The sequence below is a fragment of the Cannabis sativa genome, chromosome 3, assembly GCF_029168945.1.
Source record: "Cannabis sativa cultivar Pink pepper isolate KNU-18-1 chromosome 3, ASM2916894v1, whole genome shotgun sequence".
NCBI classification, from domain to species: domain Eukaryota; kingdom Viridiplantae; phylum Streptophyta; class Magnoliopsida; order Rosales; family Cannabaceae; genus Cannabis; species Cannabis sativa.
In genome coordinates this window covers 67,766,254-67,784,105 of record NC_083603.1, presented here as the reverse complement: position 1 = coordinate 67,784,105, position 17,852 = coordinate 67,766,254, and the positions used below count along the sequence as shown (strand labels likewise).

The 17,852-nt window shown below is 31.0% G+C and overlaps 1 protein-coding gene across 2 annotated transcripts; it reads right to left on the bottom strand.

Annotated features, from left to right (window-relative positions):
• Positions 1 to 1,993: 1,993 nt before the first annotated feature.
• On the bottom strand, positions 1,994 to 8,323 carry LOC115711266 (tip elongation aberrant protein 1). Of its 2 annotated transcripts, none has more exons than XM_030639635.2 (11): positions 7,807 to 8,323; positions 7,058 to 7,207; positions 6,638 to 6,805; positions 5,982 to 6,134; positions 5,676 to 5,828; positions 5,307 to 5,471; positions 4,705 to 4,872; positions 4,091 to 4,265; positions 3,750 to 3,960; positions 2,857 to 3,016; positions 1,994 to 2,586 (listed from the first exon to the last, which is right to left on the bottom strand). In XM_030639635.2, exons 1-11 carry the CDS (start codon positions 8,009 to 8,011, stop codon positions 2,531 to 2,533), a joined length of 1,764 nt encoding a protein of 587 aa, XP_030495495.1. In that variant the 5' UTR covers positions 8,012 to 8,323; the 3' UTR covers positions 1,994 to 2,530. The 2 variants fall into 2 exon arrangements, with proteins under 2 accessions (XP_030495495.1, XP_060968212.1); XM_061112229.1 differs by having other exon boundaries at positions 1,994 to 2,764; positions 7,807 to 8,241.
• Between the last annotated feature and the right edge of the window lie 9,529 nt (positions 8,324 to 17,852).

The window sequence follows — 17,852 nt, the reverse complement described above, 5'->3', positions numbered from 1 at the left end:
ATAGACATAGTCTAATTTGAGAATTATAATTGATTAATCAAAACCAATTATATGAGTCTTACAAGCAATATTATCTCAACTAGTGGGGGGACCATGGCTCTATATAACCGAGCTTCCAATAAGCAGATCAAGAATTTATAACCTAAATTCACTGACTTATTAATTCTTCGTTGAATCCACGCATAGAACTTAGAATCGCACTCTCAGTATATAGAATGCTCTATATGTTCCACCATATAGACCCATCATTAGTTATCCATTGTTATGATCCTAATTTGATCAATGATCCTCTATATGAATGATCTACACTGTAAATGGATTAGATTACCGTTACACCCTACAATGTATTTTATCCTTAAAACACTTAACCCCGTATAAATGATATTTCAGCTTATGTGAAATGAGTACTCCACCATTTATTTTCGTTTGGTCAAGCTCGAAGGAGATCATCCTTTACTTACTATTCGCCAGATAGAAGCTATAGATTCCATGTTTATGTTAGCACTCCCACTCAATTGCACTACCGTGTTCCCAAAATGTACGTATCACCCTGACCTAAAAGTAGGCTTAACTAACAAATCAAAGAACACGAATAGCCTCTATAGCCTCTTGAGTTGAGCCTAATCATAACAGGATTAAGATCATTTTATCTAGGATCAACTAGGCGATATTGACTTGAATAGATATTACGGTATGTTTAATAAATCTAAGTCAAAGTTCAATATCGGTCACTTCCGATGCATACTCCATGCATCCAACCTGAGCTTTACTTTAACCAATGCTCTGGAAAGAACATAGCATTTCTCCAAATGCAAGTAAACTCTGTTGTAGATTATCATATCAGTAAAACCCTGTGTCTGATAAATCTAGGAAACTTTATTCACATAGTCATGTTTACTTTTCAATATATTGACAACACAATAAACAGGATCAAGTATGTGAAAAGGGTTTCAGATGAATTCATACATTATGTACATATAATCATGAAATAAATCAAGTGAATCATGCATCATTAAATGTTATTTCTGATCTATATTAATAAGTAAATCTGATTATATTGAAATGAGTTTTATTTAGGGTATAAAACCCAACATTTTCGAGTGTAGCTTATCCAGGAAAGTGACAGACGAGATCTTCTTGTGGTTGGGATTTTTTGCCAGACCTAGGGACTATGGGAGCTGGATCACATGGCTGGCTAGCGGGACTTCAAGAGTGGTTGCTGCTGTTACAATAACGTTGGCAGCATGTGTTTATTGTATTTGGTCTAACTAAAACAAATATCATTTTGAAGGCTGCTCAAAAAATGTTGTAGCTATACTTAAAAAGATAAAATAGGTTACAATTTAGAGATTATACCATGTAAATAATAGAAAGTTATCTTTAGATGAAAGAAATTTTCTTGTTAGATTAAAATGTAATCTTTAGTTTTCTGTTGGGCAGCTTGTGTGGAGCCTCTATTTGTATTGTTTTGGCTTTTTGTTAGTGATTAATGAAGTTTTCTCTTTTTAATAAAAAAAATGATATATATACTATATATATACGTTAAAAATAAAAGAAAAACTATATATATTTATATTGACATCAAATAGGGTGCAAATAGTATTCATCCCCGTCGCTCCCGTCCTATCCCTACTTCGGGTGTTAAAATTGTCTTCTACCACCGCTCCATTAACGGCAAAAATAGGAAAAACCTACTCCATTAAGAGTGGATCCTCACGATTACCCATCCCCGCAGTAAACATTTCCATCTCTAATTGAGACTAACAATTTCCAGAGTTGAATTTAATCTAAATTTGTTTTTGTTCTCAAAATCTTAAAATTTTGCAATACCAATTACATTAAGAAAAGTGGATATTTGTTACAAGTATATGATTTTTTTTTTTACCTTTTTGGTCAGAGACTTATTATCGTCACTTGAGAAAAGTTGTAACCGCTTACCAATTTTCGCATGGGATTTTGTATGTCTCAAAAGAAGAAAAAACCAAATCTAAGATTAACCCATAAATCTAATCTGTACTTTCCTATTAGAATTGTAAATCGACTAATTTTGTTATGGATCCCAATCCCATGAAAATAATGGCTAAAAATGAAGAATTATAAATGAAAGAAGAAAATGAAAAAGAATAAGAATATCATCTTCTCAAGTAAATCCGAAACGGAACCAGCAGAAAATTTTGACGGAGCTGCAAGTGCCATTCATTGTTCTGGTTTGGATGCAATAACATACCATGTAACTAAAGTCACCACGAGCTTCTTCTGGGAAGTAGCCTCTTCGTTGAAAAGTTAACAAGACAGTAGCTCAACCTCAATATTTGAAGTCTCAAGCATTGGAAGAGAAGTAACCACCAAGTCACTACTAGTTTTAGACTAACTAGAACTAGAACTAAATACATCTACTACTTTAGACCCAAAAGTGTTAGACGGTGGCAGATTACACCAGTTAGCAAGTTCTGTATATCCCTGTCCTATGATCACCTTAGAATGTACAAAAGCTGTTCGGTTGGTTGTGTGTAAGCTAATCTCAGAACAGTCAGTTTTGCATTGATGTTGTTGCTTCGATTTCTCCCGAGGTTAAAGTCTTGTCATCTGGACACAGAAATTGAAGAACTGATCAGCTAATCAGAAAAATACACTTACCAAAGAATCCCACCATTGTTTCTGCTAGGAAGATTCAAATACTAATGAAGAAAAGAGACACCAACAGAACACGGGGCAACAGTGGTGAGAACCATCCATCCATGGCCAAATCAATGTATGGAAGAAACTGCCAGATGCCAGTGGTTTACGGTGGCAACTTCGTCAACAAAGCATTGTATAGACGTGGAAATTATTCAAAAACTTTTAGATTAATCATACCTGGATCAAGGGCCATAGGATCAGTCTCTGGAGCAGGCGCAATGTCTTTGAGAACTTCACCACTACCAACAGGCGGACTACTTGTCCTAGTTTCTCTTGGAGTTTTAGAGTTCGTTTCCGGTGCATCTTTCAACTGTTCATTTCCAGGATCAGAAGTGACCTGAACAAAATGCAACCTCAGACCTTGAAACAATGTATGTCAAAAAAGGAGAAAATATAGATGATTTTTGCAAGCAGATAAAAAGAAATACAATAAGACAAGATTATCTCTGGTCAATGGAAGTCACCATTGAGTAATAAAGCATTCCTTTGTGGAATAAAGCATGTGGAACTGAAAGGTGACTTCCATTGACTTGTTCATTTTACGGGGTAATATGAAAGGTACCTAATAACCTTCCATTCACCGTAGCTAATAAACCTTTAAGTTCCCCGTATTTATTTTATTTTCTTCTGGCTAAACTCTCATAGAAATACGAAGCATTAGCCAAATTATTCGATAATTTTGAAAATCTCTCATAAAATGATATTGTAACTAAATAGGTACATTGCCTTATCAAATAATTTATGGAACACTGTGATACACAATATAGACAGAAAAATATAGCAGCTGAACCTAAATCAAAATTTCTAGGTATTTTTTACTCACAAATATAATGAAGCAATGAGTTTAAGGTTCATCTCCAATATATCATGCCATCCCATGCTAATTATTTATTAATACGAGACACTTATATTGATGAGTCAAAATATACAAGTTGGAAAAAATAAAATACGTGCCATGAATAAATTACTGAAACTGTAAGAAGAAACAAAAATAAATAATAGAAACAAACAAAAGAAACCATTGAATAAATTTCCATATAAGACTAGACTGACTACAAGAAAAATTGGACCTGTGGTGGCTGAGAAGTATCACAAGGTGTTTGGTCCTTTACTGTAGGAATGATAGCCCCTTCACTGCAAGGCACATGAGATGTTGATTCCTCATTAACATTAACAACTTGTTTGTTTTCTGCAGCATCCTGCTTGAGGACCCCAGAACTTGTTTTACTGCTATAATCACCATTTGACATGGCACCTCCAGTTTCTGCAGCAACCCGCTTCCTGTTTAGGAATAATTAATAAAACAATCAAAACCTAAACAACATTTATCAGGGAAAATAAAGCATGATTACAAAATGAAGAGACATTCTTTCTATCAATGATTGTTTCAACAGTATACCTATATTCTTACCTACTAGGCGTCGGAATAGGTTTGTGGTGATAGTCTGGTCTATTGGAAAATAAGATTCCCCGAAGAGGCTTTCCATCAATGATTGTTTCAATAGTATATCCATCTGATATTCTTTCAGTCACCTTGGCTTGAAAGGTTTTCTTGCTCTGCTGCATCAAACTGAAGTTCTGTATAGCTGTATTGAGAAGAAAGAATTAGATTGTTAGGTACCAATTAAACCTCCACCTAGAAATCCCAAGAGTATAACTACTGTCACTATGACTCTATGAGGAATTTCTGATGAACCACAAACATAAACCACTGCATAGCAAAAGATACTCTCAAACACAGCCTCAGTTGCTTTTAAAAACAGTCTCCGTTAAGAAATAGTTTAGAAATGCAAACACATTAAAATTTAAAAGAAAATTTGTGTTAAATCAGGAAAAATGTCAAAGACACTTATTTAATGGGTAGGTTTGAAACTGATCCACTAGACAACACAGTCGATGTGTATATTTGTATGTATCAGATTGTGAAAGAAAAAGCCAACTAATATAATGACTTATCAGATTGTGAAAAAAAAAAATAGTAATCCAAGCACAACTTGTTAACAGAAAATGAAATGCAATACTCACCTGCTTGGCCATAAATTGGCACAGTCGAGGGTTGGTACCTATTAACCCCACCTTCAAGTCTAGCAAGAGTATTGTCCTGAATAGGAGTGAGTTGTTCTTGGCACTTAAGCTTTAATTGCTTTCTCAGAGATAATTTCTCTAGTCTTAACTCACTTTCCCTAGTGATCCCTACAATGAAAATAGAGATTATTTCTCAAATACACAAAAACAACAAAAAAATTACAAAAATATGATTTCACAGAATTTTAAACATTTATACGTTTTTTTATTTTATTTTATTTACAGAAAATACGGTCTTTTTTATGTTGTACTCTTGTTAATTTATTATTGATTTTTCGTTATTGTTTTGATGTTATTTTAATATTATTTTCATATTACTTTTATGTAGTTTTCTTGTTGTTTTCATGTTGACTTTTTGGAAAACCGTAAAAATGAAAAATAAAATAAAAAAATTCTTTAAACGTAAAAATGTAATTTTTTCACAAAAAATGACGTCTTATGTAATTATTCCATGAAAATATAGTCAGTAAGACAGCATAGTGTTTCAAATACAAGAAACGCTCCAATAATTGCTACAAACTAAATGTTACGTTATATCTAACCTGTGTATAAGTAAAACATGTCATCCAGTGCCTCAAGACTTTTATTGCAACCACCCAAAACTACGAGAACACCTCTCTTCTGTGGATCCAAGCAATCACCTGCCACAGAAAATCTAGCAGATGGCCCATCACCTATTGTTGTCACCTTGGTCCATACACCTGTATCTGCACATATGTCGGTACACATTTGTCGACATTAATAGTCCAAGGAGAACAAATAAAATCAGGAACAGAAACATGAACATACAGAACAATGGAATGGAAGGTACTCTTAATCATGCAAAAAGTCACCTACTACCCCACCAAAAAAAACCGAGTCAAAGAGAGAAATCAATCTTTCGGAAGTGTTACTGTGTCAATGATACATACCAATATCTAGCATATAAAGATCATTGTACAGATTTTGAGCATCCGTAAATCCCCCGAAAACAAATAATTTCTTGCCTAAAGCAACAGTACAATGGCCAGCTCGAGGGGTCAATAATTGACCTGTAGTGTTCAGCTCCCTCCACACCAGAGTATCTAATGAAATACAACACAAAAAATAAATAAATACATAAAAAGTAGATGATTAATAGCTGTATACTCAGGCCACAACAATGACATCTTCTAATGAAGTAACAACTTAAAAGTATTTTACGGCAATCACATAGGTAAGTTACAATAACCACGTACCTGTATCGAGGATATGAACATCTGACAAATAATAATCATGCCCATCTTCACCACCAATCACAATAACATTGTTCTTCCAAGAAGAGCAAGTATGGCTATCGCGTGGGGATGGTGGAGTGCCTGATGTTGTAGCGCGTTTCCATACAAATGTCTCTACAAAATTAGAAAAACGTGTTAATTCAGTTAATTACCCCCTGCTTTGCTGTCCACATTGATAGCCACTATAACAAGCATACAAGAGTTAAAAAAAAAAAAAGCCCTCTCAAAAAACTACACTAGCTACCGGGTAACTAACTATGCCAACCAACCCTTCCTAAAAGCTCACCTTCACTTAGCAGAGGAGAAAGAAAGCCAGCTATTAGGCCACCCTATCCCATTAACCACCCATAACCTTATTAAAATTGGCTTCAAGCTGGACCAACCCTAAAAGATTTCATTCAGGCTAAGCAAATACGTTACTCCTAAGCTAGAGAACCTCCATGTGTAATTTTAAATAACAATCATGCATTATGAGATATATAATGCCAATCAACTAGACTTGTACTATCGTATGAATAGTATCATGTGAATGCACATATGAGATCAAATAGTATAATTAACCAAACTTATAGTCAAAACATTTAATTACTTGTGAATAAAGTAAAATAGAAACTTACCGGTATTTAATATGTAAAGATCATTGTAATACACCTCATCATTAGTACTAAAAGATTTGCCACAACCACCAAATATAAACAATCTTTTACCAACAAGGGCTGCATTATGGCCTTCTCGTGCCTCTGGTCCTTCTCCTCTAAAACATGGGGATATCCATGTATGTGAGGCTACAATGTTTCAAACAAGAAATGTGAAAACTTCCACTCATGGGACAAATAAAAGAGATCAGAGCACATTTCTTTAAGCAAAATCTTACAATCATGGACAAGAATTTTACTTTTTTTCATTTAAGAAAATCAATGCTAGAGTAATGATGAAAAATCCAGTTGCAGTAAATATAATTTAGGCATTAGTAGAGCTACTGGCTGCAGACATGTTAATCAACAGAAAGAAAAATACTCAAATTAAAAATTGCTCACAAGTGTCTAATATATGCAAATCCCTGAGAGGATTCATCCCATCAGTACCCCCAAACACATAGAGATTATCACCAACAGTGGTACAGCTGTGGCTGTCTCTGGGAGTTGGATGTGTGCCTTTTATCACTGGCTCGCTCCATTTCTGAGTGGCTGCAAAATCAGATATTCAGAATTAGACCATTAACTTATACTACAACAATCTTCAATTGAAATACGATTTAATCCCAATACAAGTCCAAGAAAAGTTTTGATACCAACCACTACCTTCTTTGGCTGTACTGTACCATATATTTAAAAGGGGGGGAATAAGATATAAATGCAAGAAACCCTTTAAAGATGGAAATTAACCAATCATAATCTCAAATATGAGATTAAGCATGAAACCCAGAAAACAAAATACTTTTTAAGCCAAAATGAAAAAAATAAAAAAAATTAAGGCTCTCGTTAACTCAAACAAGAAGAACGATCCAAAAAAAAAAAGCGAGCCCCACAAAAACCCTAAGCAACAAATTCCTATGATTTTCGATATAGATCAATCCACACAATACATGAAAATATACACATATATGGATGTAGACACCGCAAGAAAGTCTCCAACCGAAAATAACAATAAAAATTGCAGCCCAAAATGCCAAAGGTGATTGCCCAAAATCGCTAAAAATATACAAGAAAATGAAATCATGGATATAATAGGATTAAACACACACCAATAAATATAAATGTATATTGTTTGATGGAAGAAAACCCACCGGTGTCAAAGACGTGTATTTTGTTAGTCTGACAGTTATCTTTGCCATAACCCCCAAAGACATAGAGAAACCTCCCTTCCTTAATGGCGTTGCAGGTGTGTCCCCACCTCTTCCCTGGCCCAGAAATCTCACCCACTTGCTGTCGTTGTTGAGCTTCTCCCTGGCCCTGCCCCGAATGGAGTTGTTGCAACCTTTCCCACCTCATTCTTCTTTTCCCAGAGAATCAATGAGAAAAGTGTTTATATTATTTTATATATATATATATTTGTGATATAGACAAAGGGAGACAATAAGAGTGATTGGGTGGAAAGAAAGCGAAGGAAGAAAAGTGAAAAATGGGAATTTTTTTTTTTGAAAAAAAAAGCAGACTGAACTCTATGGGTTTGGATATTTAGTGGATTTTGAGCTCATGCAAAACACAGAACCAAAATTGAAAAGTTAAAAAAGAAAAAAAAAAACAAAGGAATGGAAAATTTTATAAATAAATAATAAAAAAAAAACGTCGAAACAAGTGTCATGTACGCTGGAGAAAAAGAGAGAGAGAGAGAGTTTAGTACACTACAAAAATATGGGATGTGGTAGAAGGATGGGAGTGCTGACACGTGGCTCACATAGAGTGGTAATAAAATGGTACCCATTCATGTGGGTCCGATTCAGCCTAGAAATGTCCACGTCAGATGATCTCACACGTGGCAATTTTGATTTTTCTAAAGTGGCCTAACATCTCTAAATCTCTAAGGGTCCGTTTGGTATGCATGATTGGACTGAAAAAGATTGGATTGGACAAGATTGGATTATGTTGAAAGTAATCCTGTGTTTGGTTTAAGAATAGATTGGACTATTTTATTTTCTTTTTTTAGAAAAAAAAAATTAAATTAAAATAAAAATATATAATAAAAAATAAATAATTTACAGCAAAAAATAAAAATAAATAAATTATAAAATAAAATAAAATAATATATCTTATATAATTAAGTATATATTATAAATATATAATAAATATTTTATCATATTTTTTATTTAATAAATAATTAAAATAGTAAAATAAAAATACTTGAATAATATAAAATTATTTATCTTAAACATTAATTTAATCTAAATATTAATTTTTTAAAATATTTATATAAATTTTCTAGTAATTTAAAAATAATATATAATTTTATTGTCATATTGTTTTTCTTAGAATCAATCTAAGTAACTATTGTTTAATTAATAATATTTTTAATTTTAAAAACTTATGTATAATTATTCAAAATTATACATTTTCACTAATCTTATGTACAAAATAGTCCCAAATTTAAAAATTAATGTGATAACACTTTTTTAATCAGTTTTTTTATTTTTAAAATTAGAAAAGTGAAAATATTTTCCAAATCACGTTCTATAAAATGTTTTTATTTTTTCAATTTTTAAATTAAAAATCTAAATTTTAAAAACAAAAAAAAAATCACTTTCAATATTTTTTTTAAACAGTTTTTTTTTATCAATATTTTAGATTCCGATCTTAACTTAGACCTTAAAAATCGAACCCAACTCCGAATTTGGACCCACCCTCGGTCTCGACCTCAGACCCGGTTCTGGACTCGACTTAAACAAAATCAATAAATAGAAATAAAATTTACAGAACACACTTTTGTTTTTTGTTTTTAAAATTAAAAAATAAAAGTGGTTATAGAACACATTTTTAATTTTCAAAAACAAAATTTACTTTTATTTTTGTGATTAAAAAATTTAAAAACAAAAATGTTACCAAACACCACCTAAGTTAATAAATATTCTTTTTTAAAAAAAAAAATTAAGAAAATAGCCCAATATAATATATTAGATAATAAAAAATTATAAAAATACATTTATTACATATTATTTTAAAAAAATATATAATAATTAAATTATATTATATAAGTTTTTTAATATCGCATATTATTATATTGTTACAAAAACGAATATATATAATAGTATTTGATATATCATATCACTAAAAATTAATATGTATATATATATCATACTAATAAATTTATGTACCACAAAAAAATTATAACGATACTAAATTAATACTCAAAAAAATATATATCATACTAATAAAATTATATATAATAAAATAAAAATTAAATATCATCTTAAATAAATGATATACTATAAACAACAAAACATATATACCTACAATAAAAAATAAAATAATTATATATTATTTAAAATAATTATATATACCATATTAATAAAATTATATACAATCATAAATTAATTATACTATACTTACAAAATTATATATGATATTTATATATAATAAAATAAAAAGTAAACATGCATGATCTAAAATAAAATGATATACTATATAATAAAATTTATATACCATATAACAAAAAAATATAGCTTACCATCAAAATATATATAATAACAACAAATAAAAATAAAAATATATAAGATGCTAATAAAATTATATATCATGTCAACAGAAGTATAATAGAAAATAGAACTTAAATATTATTTTAAAAAATGATATACCGTATAACAAAAAATACAAATACCATTCATCAAAATATATATACTAACAATAATAAAAATATATATATATATATATTACTAATATATATACTATACTAACCAAATTATATGCCACAACTAAAATATATATACCATGACAACAAAATTATACACCACTATTATATATAATTAAATAGAAACTAATTAAATATTATTGAAAATAAATATATATATCATAAAATATATAAAAATAATAATTAAATATATGTAGCATGTCAATAAAATTATATACATACTGTTAACGCAGATTTTCATTAACCAATAATAAGCCTTTTCGTAATAAATATAACACAGAAATAATAAGAAATAAATATGAAAATTAGACATGACTTGGTTATTACTACAAATGAGGCAACTTCATATGCAGAGATGGTTGAAAAGGCTCTGCGAGCTGAGGGTGCGGCTAAGTTTCTTCAGGAGCCCCGTGTGACTTCGAGTGTTGGTCGAACCCCAACTCTTCCTACTCCTATCTATGGTAGGGATGGTGGTGATTCCACCACTGATCAGAAAAGAAAGGTTACCCCGGCATCTAGTGGCTCGGGACAGAGCAAGCGGTTCCATGGGAACCAAGGTAGAGGTGGACGCTAGGTTTACTCTTACCCTGAGTGCCCACATTGTAAGAAACATCATCCGGGTGAGTGCAACCAAAAGACATGTTTTCATTGCGGCATGGTGGGGAATTTCAAGAAAGATTGCCCTCAGACAAAGAAAGAAGAGCAGAAGCCAGAGGCCAAACCCGTACCTGCTGGGGTGTTTGCCATCACTCAAACTGATGCTACAGCCAGTCCTTCTATGGTGACAGGTCAGCTTCCTGTCAACAACTCCTTTTATAATGTGTTATTTTACTCGGGGGCTACACATTCATATGTGGCAACACGAGTAATTGATCTTTTGGGTAGGCCATGTGATTTTATCGAGAGAGGGTTTGGAACCCTATTGCTTAGCGGGCTGTTGGTTTTCTCCAATAGGCGTACTAGGTCTATGACAGTTAGGATCGATGATAGCTTAATAGAGTTGGAATTAACAGAATTTGATATCATACTTGGGATGGATTTTCTGTCCAAGTATTCGGCCAACATTGATTGCAAGCGGAAAATGGTAACTTTTCAACAAAGGGTGAGGATCCATTTGTTTATGTTAGATCGGTTCAGGGGTCTCGAATCCTGACTATTTCAGTGTTGAGGGCTAGAGATTTACTACACAGTGGATGTGTAGGATTTTTAGCGGTTGTGATTGACTCCAGCAGACCCAAAACATTTGGGCCTGAGGTAGTCAGGGTTGTTAGAGACTTTCTCGACGTATTTCTCGAGGAGTTACTGGGATTACCACCATAACGAGAAATAGATTTTGTGATTGACTTGGCACTTGGAGTTGAACCTGTTTCAAAGGCACCTTATAGGATGGCTCTAGCGGAACTCAAGGAGCTTAAAATACAGCTTCAGGGGATGCTTGATTTAGGGTTTATCCAACCCAGTGTATCGCGCTGGGGAGCTCCAGTTCTATTTGTGAAAAAGAAGGATGGTTCCCTAAGAATGTGTATTGATTATCAGGAACTGAACAAGCTGACAATTAATAACAAATATCTATTGCCCAGAATTGATGATTTATTCGATCACCTTCAGGGAAAGACTGTTTTCAAACATTGACTTGCGATCTGGTTATCACCAGCTCAGAATTCGGGAGGAAGATATTGTTGGGTTTTATGCCCTAAATAAAACTCATTTCAATATAATCAGATTTACTTATTAATATAGATCAGGAATAACATTTAATGTTGCATGGTTCACATGATTTATTTCATGATTATATGTACATAATGTATAAATTCATCTGAAACCCTTTTCACATACTTGATCCTGTTTATTGTGCCGTCAACACATTGGAAAGTAAACATGACTATGTGAATAAAGTTTCCTAGATTTATCAAACATAGGGTTTTACTGATATGATAATCTACAACAAAGTTTACTTGCATTTGGAAAAGTGCTATGTTCTTTTCAGAGCATTGTTAAAGTAAAGCTCAGGTTGGATGCATGGAGTATGCATCGGAAGGGACCGATATTAAACTTTGACTTAGATTTATTAAACTTACCGTAATATCTATTCAAGTCAATATCCCCTAGTTGATCCTAGATCAAATGATCTTAATCCTGTTATGATTAGGCTCAATCTCAGGAGGCTATTCGTGTTCTTTGATTTGTTAGTTAAGCCTACTTTTAGGTCAGGGTGATACGTACATTTTGGGAACACGGTAGTGCAATTGAGTGGGAGCGCTAGCATAAACATGGAATCTATAGCTTCTATCTGGCGAATAGTAAGCAAAGGATGATCTCCTTCGAGCTTGACCAAACGAACATAAATGGTGGAGTACTCATTTCACATAAGCTGAAATATCATTTATACGGGGTTAAGTGTTTTAAGGATTAAATACATTGTAGGGTGTAATGGTAATCTAATCCCTTTACAGTGTACATCATCCATATAGAGGATCATTGATCACATTAGGATTATAACAATGGATAACTAATGATGCGTCTATATGGTGGAACATATAGAGCATTCTATATACTGAGAGTGCAATTCTAAGTTCTATGCGTGGATTCAACGAAGAATTAATAAGTTAGTGAATTTTAGTGCTAAATTCTTGATCTACTTATTGGAAGCTCGGTTATATAGACCCATGGTCCTCGCACTAGTTGAGATAATATTGCTTGTAAGACTCATGTAATTGGTTTTGATTAATCAATTATAATTCTCAAATTAGACTCTGTCTATTTGTGAATTTTTTCACTAAGTAAGGGCGAAATTGTAAAGAAAGAGTTTTAGGTGCATATTTATTAATTATGATACTTTGTATGGTTCAATTAATAAATATGATAAATGACAATATTATTTAATAATTATTTATAGTTATTAAATAGTTAGAATTGGCATTTACATGGTTGAATTAGAAAATTGGCGTTTTTGAGAAAATCAGATGCAGAAAAGATAAAACTGCAAAATTGCAAAAAGTGAGGCCCAAATCCACTATGCATGGCCGGCCACTTTTGTAGGCAATTTAAACTGATATTTTCATTATTTTAATGCCAAATAATTCAAACCTAACCCTAGTGGAATGCTATAAATAGATAGTGAAGGCTTCAGGAAAATCACACTTTTCTTCTGACACTTCTGATTCAGAAAAACCTGAGCCTTCTCTCTCCCTATCTGGCCGACCACTCCCTCTCTCTTTCTTTTCTCTTGAATTTCGAAATTCTTAGTGTATGAGTAGTGCCCACACACAGCAAGTGATACCTCAACCATAGTGAGGAAGATCGTGAAGAAAGACTTTCAGCAAGAAGGAGTTTCAGCACCAAAGATTCAGACAAAGAGATCCAGGTTCAGATATTGATAATGCTCTGCTACAGAAAGGAATCAAGGGCTAGATATTTGAACGGAAGGAGTCATATTATTCCGCTGCACCCAATGTAAGGTTTCTTAAACTTTACATGTGTTTATTTCATCGTTTTAGAAAGTTCATATTTAGGGTGTTAATCAACATACTTGTGAGTAGATCTAAGATCCTGGTAAAATAATTTCCAACAACTGGCCTCAGAGCCATGGTAATTGATTTGCTTGCAAGAAATTGGGACTTTAAAACGATTGTTTGATGTTTTGGATGGTATCATGTTGTATTGAGTGTTATTTGATGATTGATTGATGTTTGTGAATTTTCGTGAAAAATAATTGAATATCTGTTTCTGGAATTATTTTTATTGGATAGTATGGAAAAAATTAAGCAAGTTACTTTTGTACAGAACTCAATTTTGATTTAATTTGAATTAGTTATGATTTTTTGAAGTTTCGAAAAAATCGGGGTTGAGCAGCACCCTCGTGCGCGCGCGGATTTCATGCGAATCCTGCATTCCGCCGAGGTTGCACGCCCAAGCACCCACCAGCGCGCCCATGGACAGTACCGTACAGCTTGCAATTTTTTCGTTTTTCTTCGTTTTTTCTTGCTTTTTCATGGAATTAACTTCCGATTTTTTTTTGTAGTTCTGTATTTATACTATTCCTAATTCAATTCTAATTATCATAATGAATTAATTTAATATTTTTTTAAATTTAATTGAAGATATTAGTGTAATTTGAATTTAAAAATAGTTAGTATCTATCTTTTTTGCTTAATAATCTATCTTATTTTTAAATTTGATTATATCTTATCTTATTTTTAAATTTAAGATCAGATTTTAAATTTTTAAATTAATTTTTTTTATAAATAATTTGACCTTATTTAAATTTAAAATAAGATAACTATAATCATGTAATTTTAAATAGATGTAAGATATTTTGCTAGCTTTTAAATTTTGTTATTTTATTTATTTAAATTACATTTAAAATCTGAAAAAGATATTCATTTATCTTTTTTAATTTTTATTTATAAAATAACATTTAAATTTTAAAAGTAGTAAGTAAATTTTGAAAAGATATTTAGGTTGGTTGAAACCTAATTTTTTTTTTTTTAAAATTGTAGGTGTAATTTTAAATTTAAATTTTTTTAAAATTTTCGAATTTTTTTTATTTAATTTTAATTTTTCGAAAATAAATATTTTATTTATTTAATTAATTATTTAATTTAAAATTAAATAAATCCTACATCCAACTATCGAGCTAACCTTGTTGCAGGAGTATGTGTTTTAGCTTGTGTGTAAGTTTTCAAAACCTATTATTACTTGATTGCAAATAGCCATGGTTACTTTTTGCCAGATCTAATGATCTAATGGCTCCCTTGGTCAAGTAAATAATTTGTAACAGGTATATTTACAATCTTCTTTCATCTGTGTATGACCTAGCAACATGATAGGACCCATCTAAAGTGTGCCTGTGTGAGCCTATGTGTTTAATTTCATTATAGATGCATATAGGTTGTTGTTGCTAAATAAAATGTCATACTTCTTGATAGATTTTATTTAGGCCCATTTAGTTTTTGGGCCTATTCAATTAATAATAGTTGTTCATTTTAAGGTTAAATTTACTCTCTTTTGGGCCTTGTGTGAGAGTTGGGAGCCATAGTAGTGGGTACGACATACTGAACCCAACACCCCCTCACATGAACCACCCCCATTGTGAAGGCCCATTTGCCTGATTTGAACAACTGTACTAGGTTAATTACACTAGTTTAACCTAATAAAATTGATTAGCAACATAATTAATTTCATTTATTTTGAAATTAATTTAAGAAAAGCATAGTTTAAGGAATTTTATATTCTAAGCTAAACTATATGTATTTTCTTGTATTTAATTAAATAAAGAATTATAACCATCTAGATTCTTTCTGAAGCTTAATTTAATTTTTTCATTAAATATTCCTATTTAAGTTGAGGAATTTTAGGCATTGGTTATTAAGATTCTTTAGATATTTTTTAAGTTAATATCTTTTCGAATATTAACTTAAAATGGAATATTTTAAATATTTTTAAAGTTAATATCTTTTCGAATATTAACTTAAAATGGAATATTTTTTAAATTAAGTGGTTACAACTTAATTTTTGATATTTAATTAAATTTAAATTTGAAAATATTTAAGTTCTATATTTTTTCTAATACAACTTAAATTAGATATTTTTTCAAATTGTGTGGAAAAGATACTTAGTCAAATAAGATATTTTCTAGATAGTTATTTCTAGAGTACTTATTATTTCTAATATTAAATAGGAAAATATTATACATTGTGAAATTAATTATTTATATAATTAATTTTGGTACAATTTATTTTAAGTATATTTTTCCTAGTATTAAACTAGAGATTAATAATTAAGCCTTCTCTACACTTAATTATTTATTTCTTGAATTTAATACATTTAATTAATTTGAAAATTAAATATCTAAGTTGATTTTCATCATGATACTTAAATATTTCTTTTTCGTGACACTTAATTAAATAGAAAATTATTTTTAGTTGAAATTTAATTTTTCAACTAAATTTAAATAATTTTCAAAATATATTTTTTCTTTATTTTATTAATCAAATTTCGAAATTGCATTTCTTAAATGCTGGAATTTCGAATTTTATTTGAAAAATAGATTAAAGTTGTAAATTATTTATTTTAATTTTGGACCAACTTAATGTTGGGTTTTATGCCCTAAATAAAACTCTTTACAATCTGATTAGTTATCAATATAAGAAATTTGAAGTGATTGATGTTTGCATGAATTCTACATGCTAATGGTTTAATATGTTTAATATGTTTATTACATTCATACACACAAAATCAGTTAAATCCAGATCATATGTTTATTCACAATTACAGTATCGTCAACATAGTGGAATGTGATTGTGATCATATGAATCAAAAGACTTGGTCCATGTTTCATCAGTGTTATTGGATTTACACTAATGTGATAATCAGCGATGATGTGTACTTACACTTGGAGTAAGTGTTATGTTCTTTCCAGGACATTAGTAAAGTATACTAGTTTCGAATGTATGGAGTATACATTGGACTGGACTGATATTGCAACTAAGTTAAGATATTACAAACTTACCGTTATACATATCTTTCCAAGTCAATATCAGTAGTTGATCTTAAGATTAAAAGAATCTAAATCCTGATATGCTTAGGCTCAACTCAGGAGTGCTATTCATGTTCTTTGATTTATTAGTTAAGCCTACTTTTGGGTCAGGGTGATACGTATATTTTGGGAACATGATAGTATGATTGAGTGGGAGTGCTGAACATAAATATGGAATCTATAGCTTCTACTGGTGTATAGAAGTCAAGTGATGATTCCCTTCGAGCTTAGCAAATAGAAGTAAATGGATGAGCTCTTGTTTAATTGACTAATTATTAGATCACTAAACACCATTTACAGGTAGCTAAGTGTTTTAAGGGGCAAAATACATTGAGGGGTGAGAACGGTAAAGAAATCTCATCTCAATGTAGATCATCTATATAGAGGATCTTTAAATCACAATAAGATTATAACAATGGTTAAATGAGATAGTATATTGATATCGTGGAACATACAATATGCTCTATATAAGTCTGAGAGTGCAATTCTAAGTTCTAAGAGTGGATTCAACGAAGAATTAATAAGTAGGAATTTACTTGGTAAATTTGGTTCACTTATTGGAAGCTCAGCATATAGATCCATGGTCCCCATTCTAGTTGAGAACATTCTGCTTGTAAGACTCATTAATTGATTCGTGATTGATCAATTATAATTCTAAAGTTAGACTATGTCTAATTTTATGAATTTTCACTAAGCAGGGGTGAAATTGTAAAGAAAAGAGTTTCTAGATTTATTTATTTATTAATAGACTTTATATGTCTAATTAATAATTAAATTAAATGACAATATTATTTAATAATCTATTTTAGTTATTAAATAATTAGTTTTGGCATTTAAAAGGGTAGAATTGGAAAATTGGCATTTTTGAGAAAATAGAGATAAAATTTGATAAAACGGCAAAATCAAGTGAGGCCCATTATAACACCATGGCCGGCCACTTATTGTGGGATTAA

What these genes read in the sequence shown, in the direction of transcription:
- LOC115711266 (XM_030639635.2), bottom strand. Translation starts at nt 8,011, where the DNA reads ATGAGGTGGGAAAGGTTGCAACAACTCCATTCGGGGCAGGGCCAGGGA. An exon ending in TCTTTACATATTAAATACCG is followed by an intron (nt 6,135 to 6,637) that starts GTAAGTTTCTAT and finishes CTAATTTTGTAG; the next exon opens with AGACATTTGTATGGAAACGC. An exon ending in TCTTTATATGCTAGATATTG is followed by an intron (nt 5,472 to 5,675) that starts GTATGTATCATT and finishes ACATATGTGCAG; the next exon opens with ATACAGGTGTATGGACCAAG.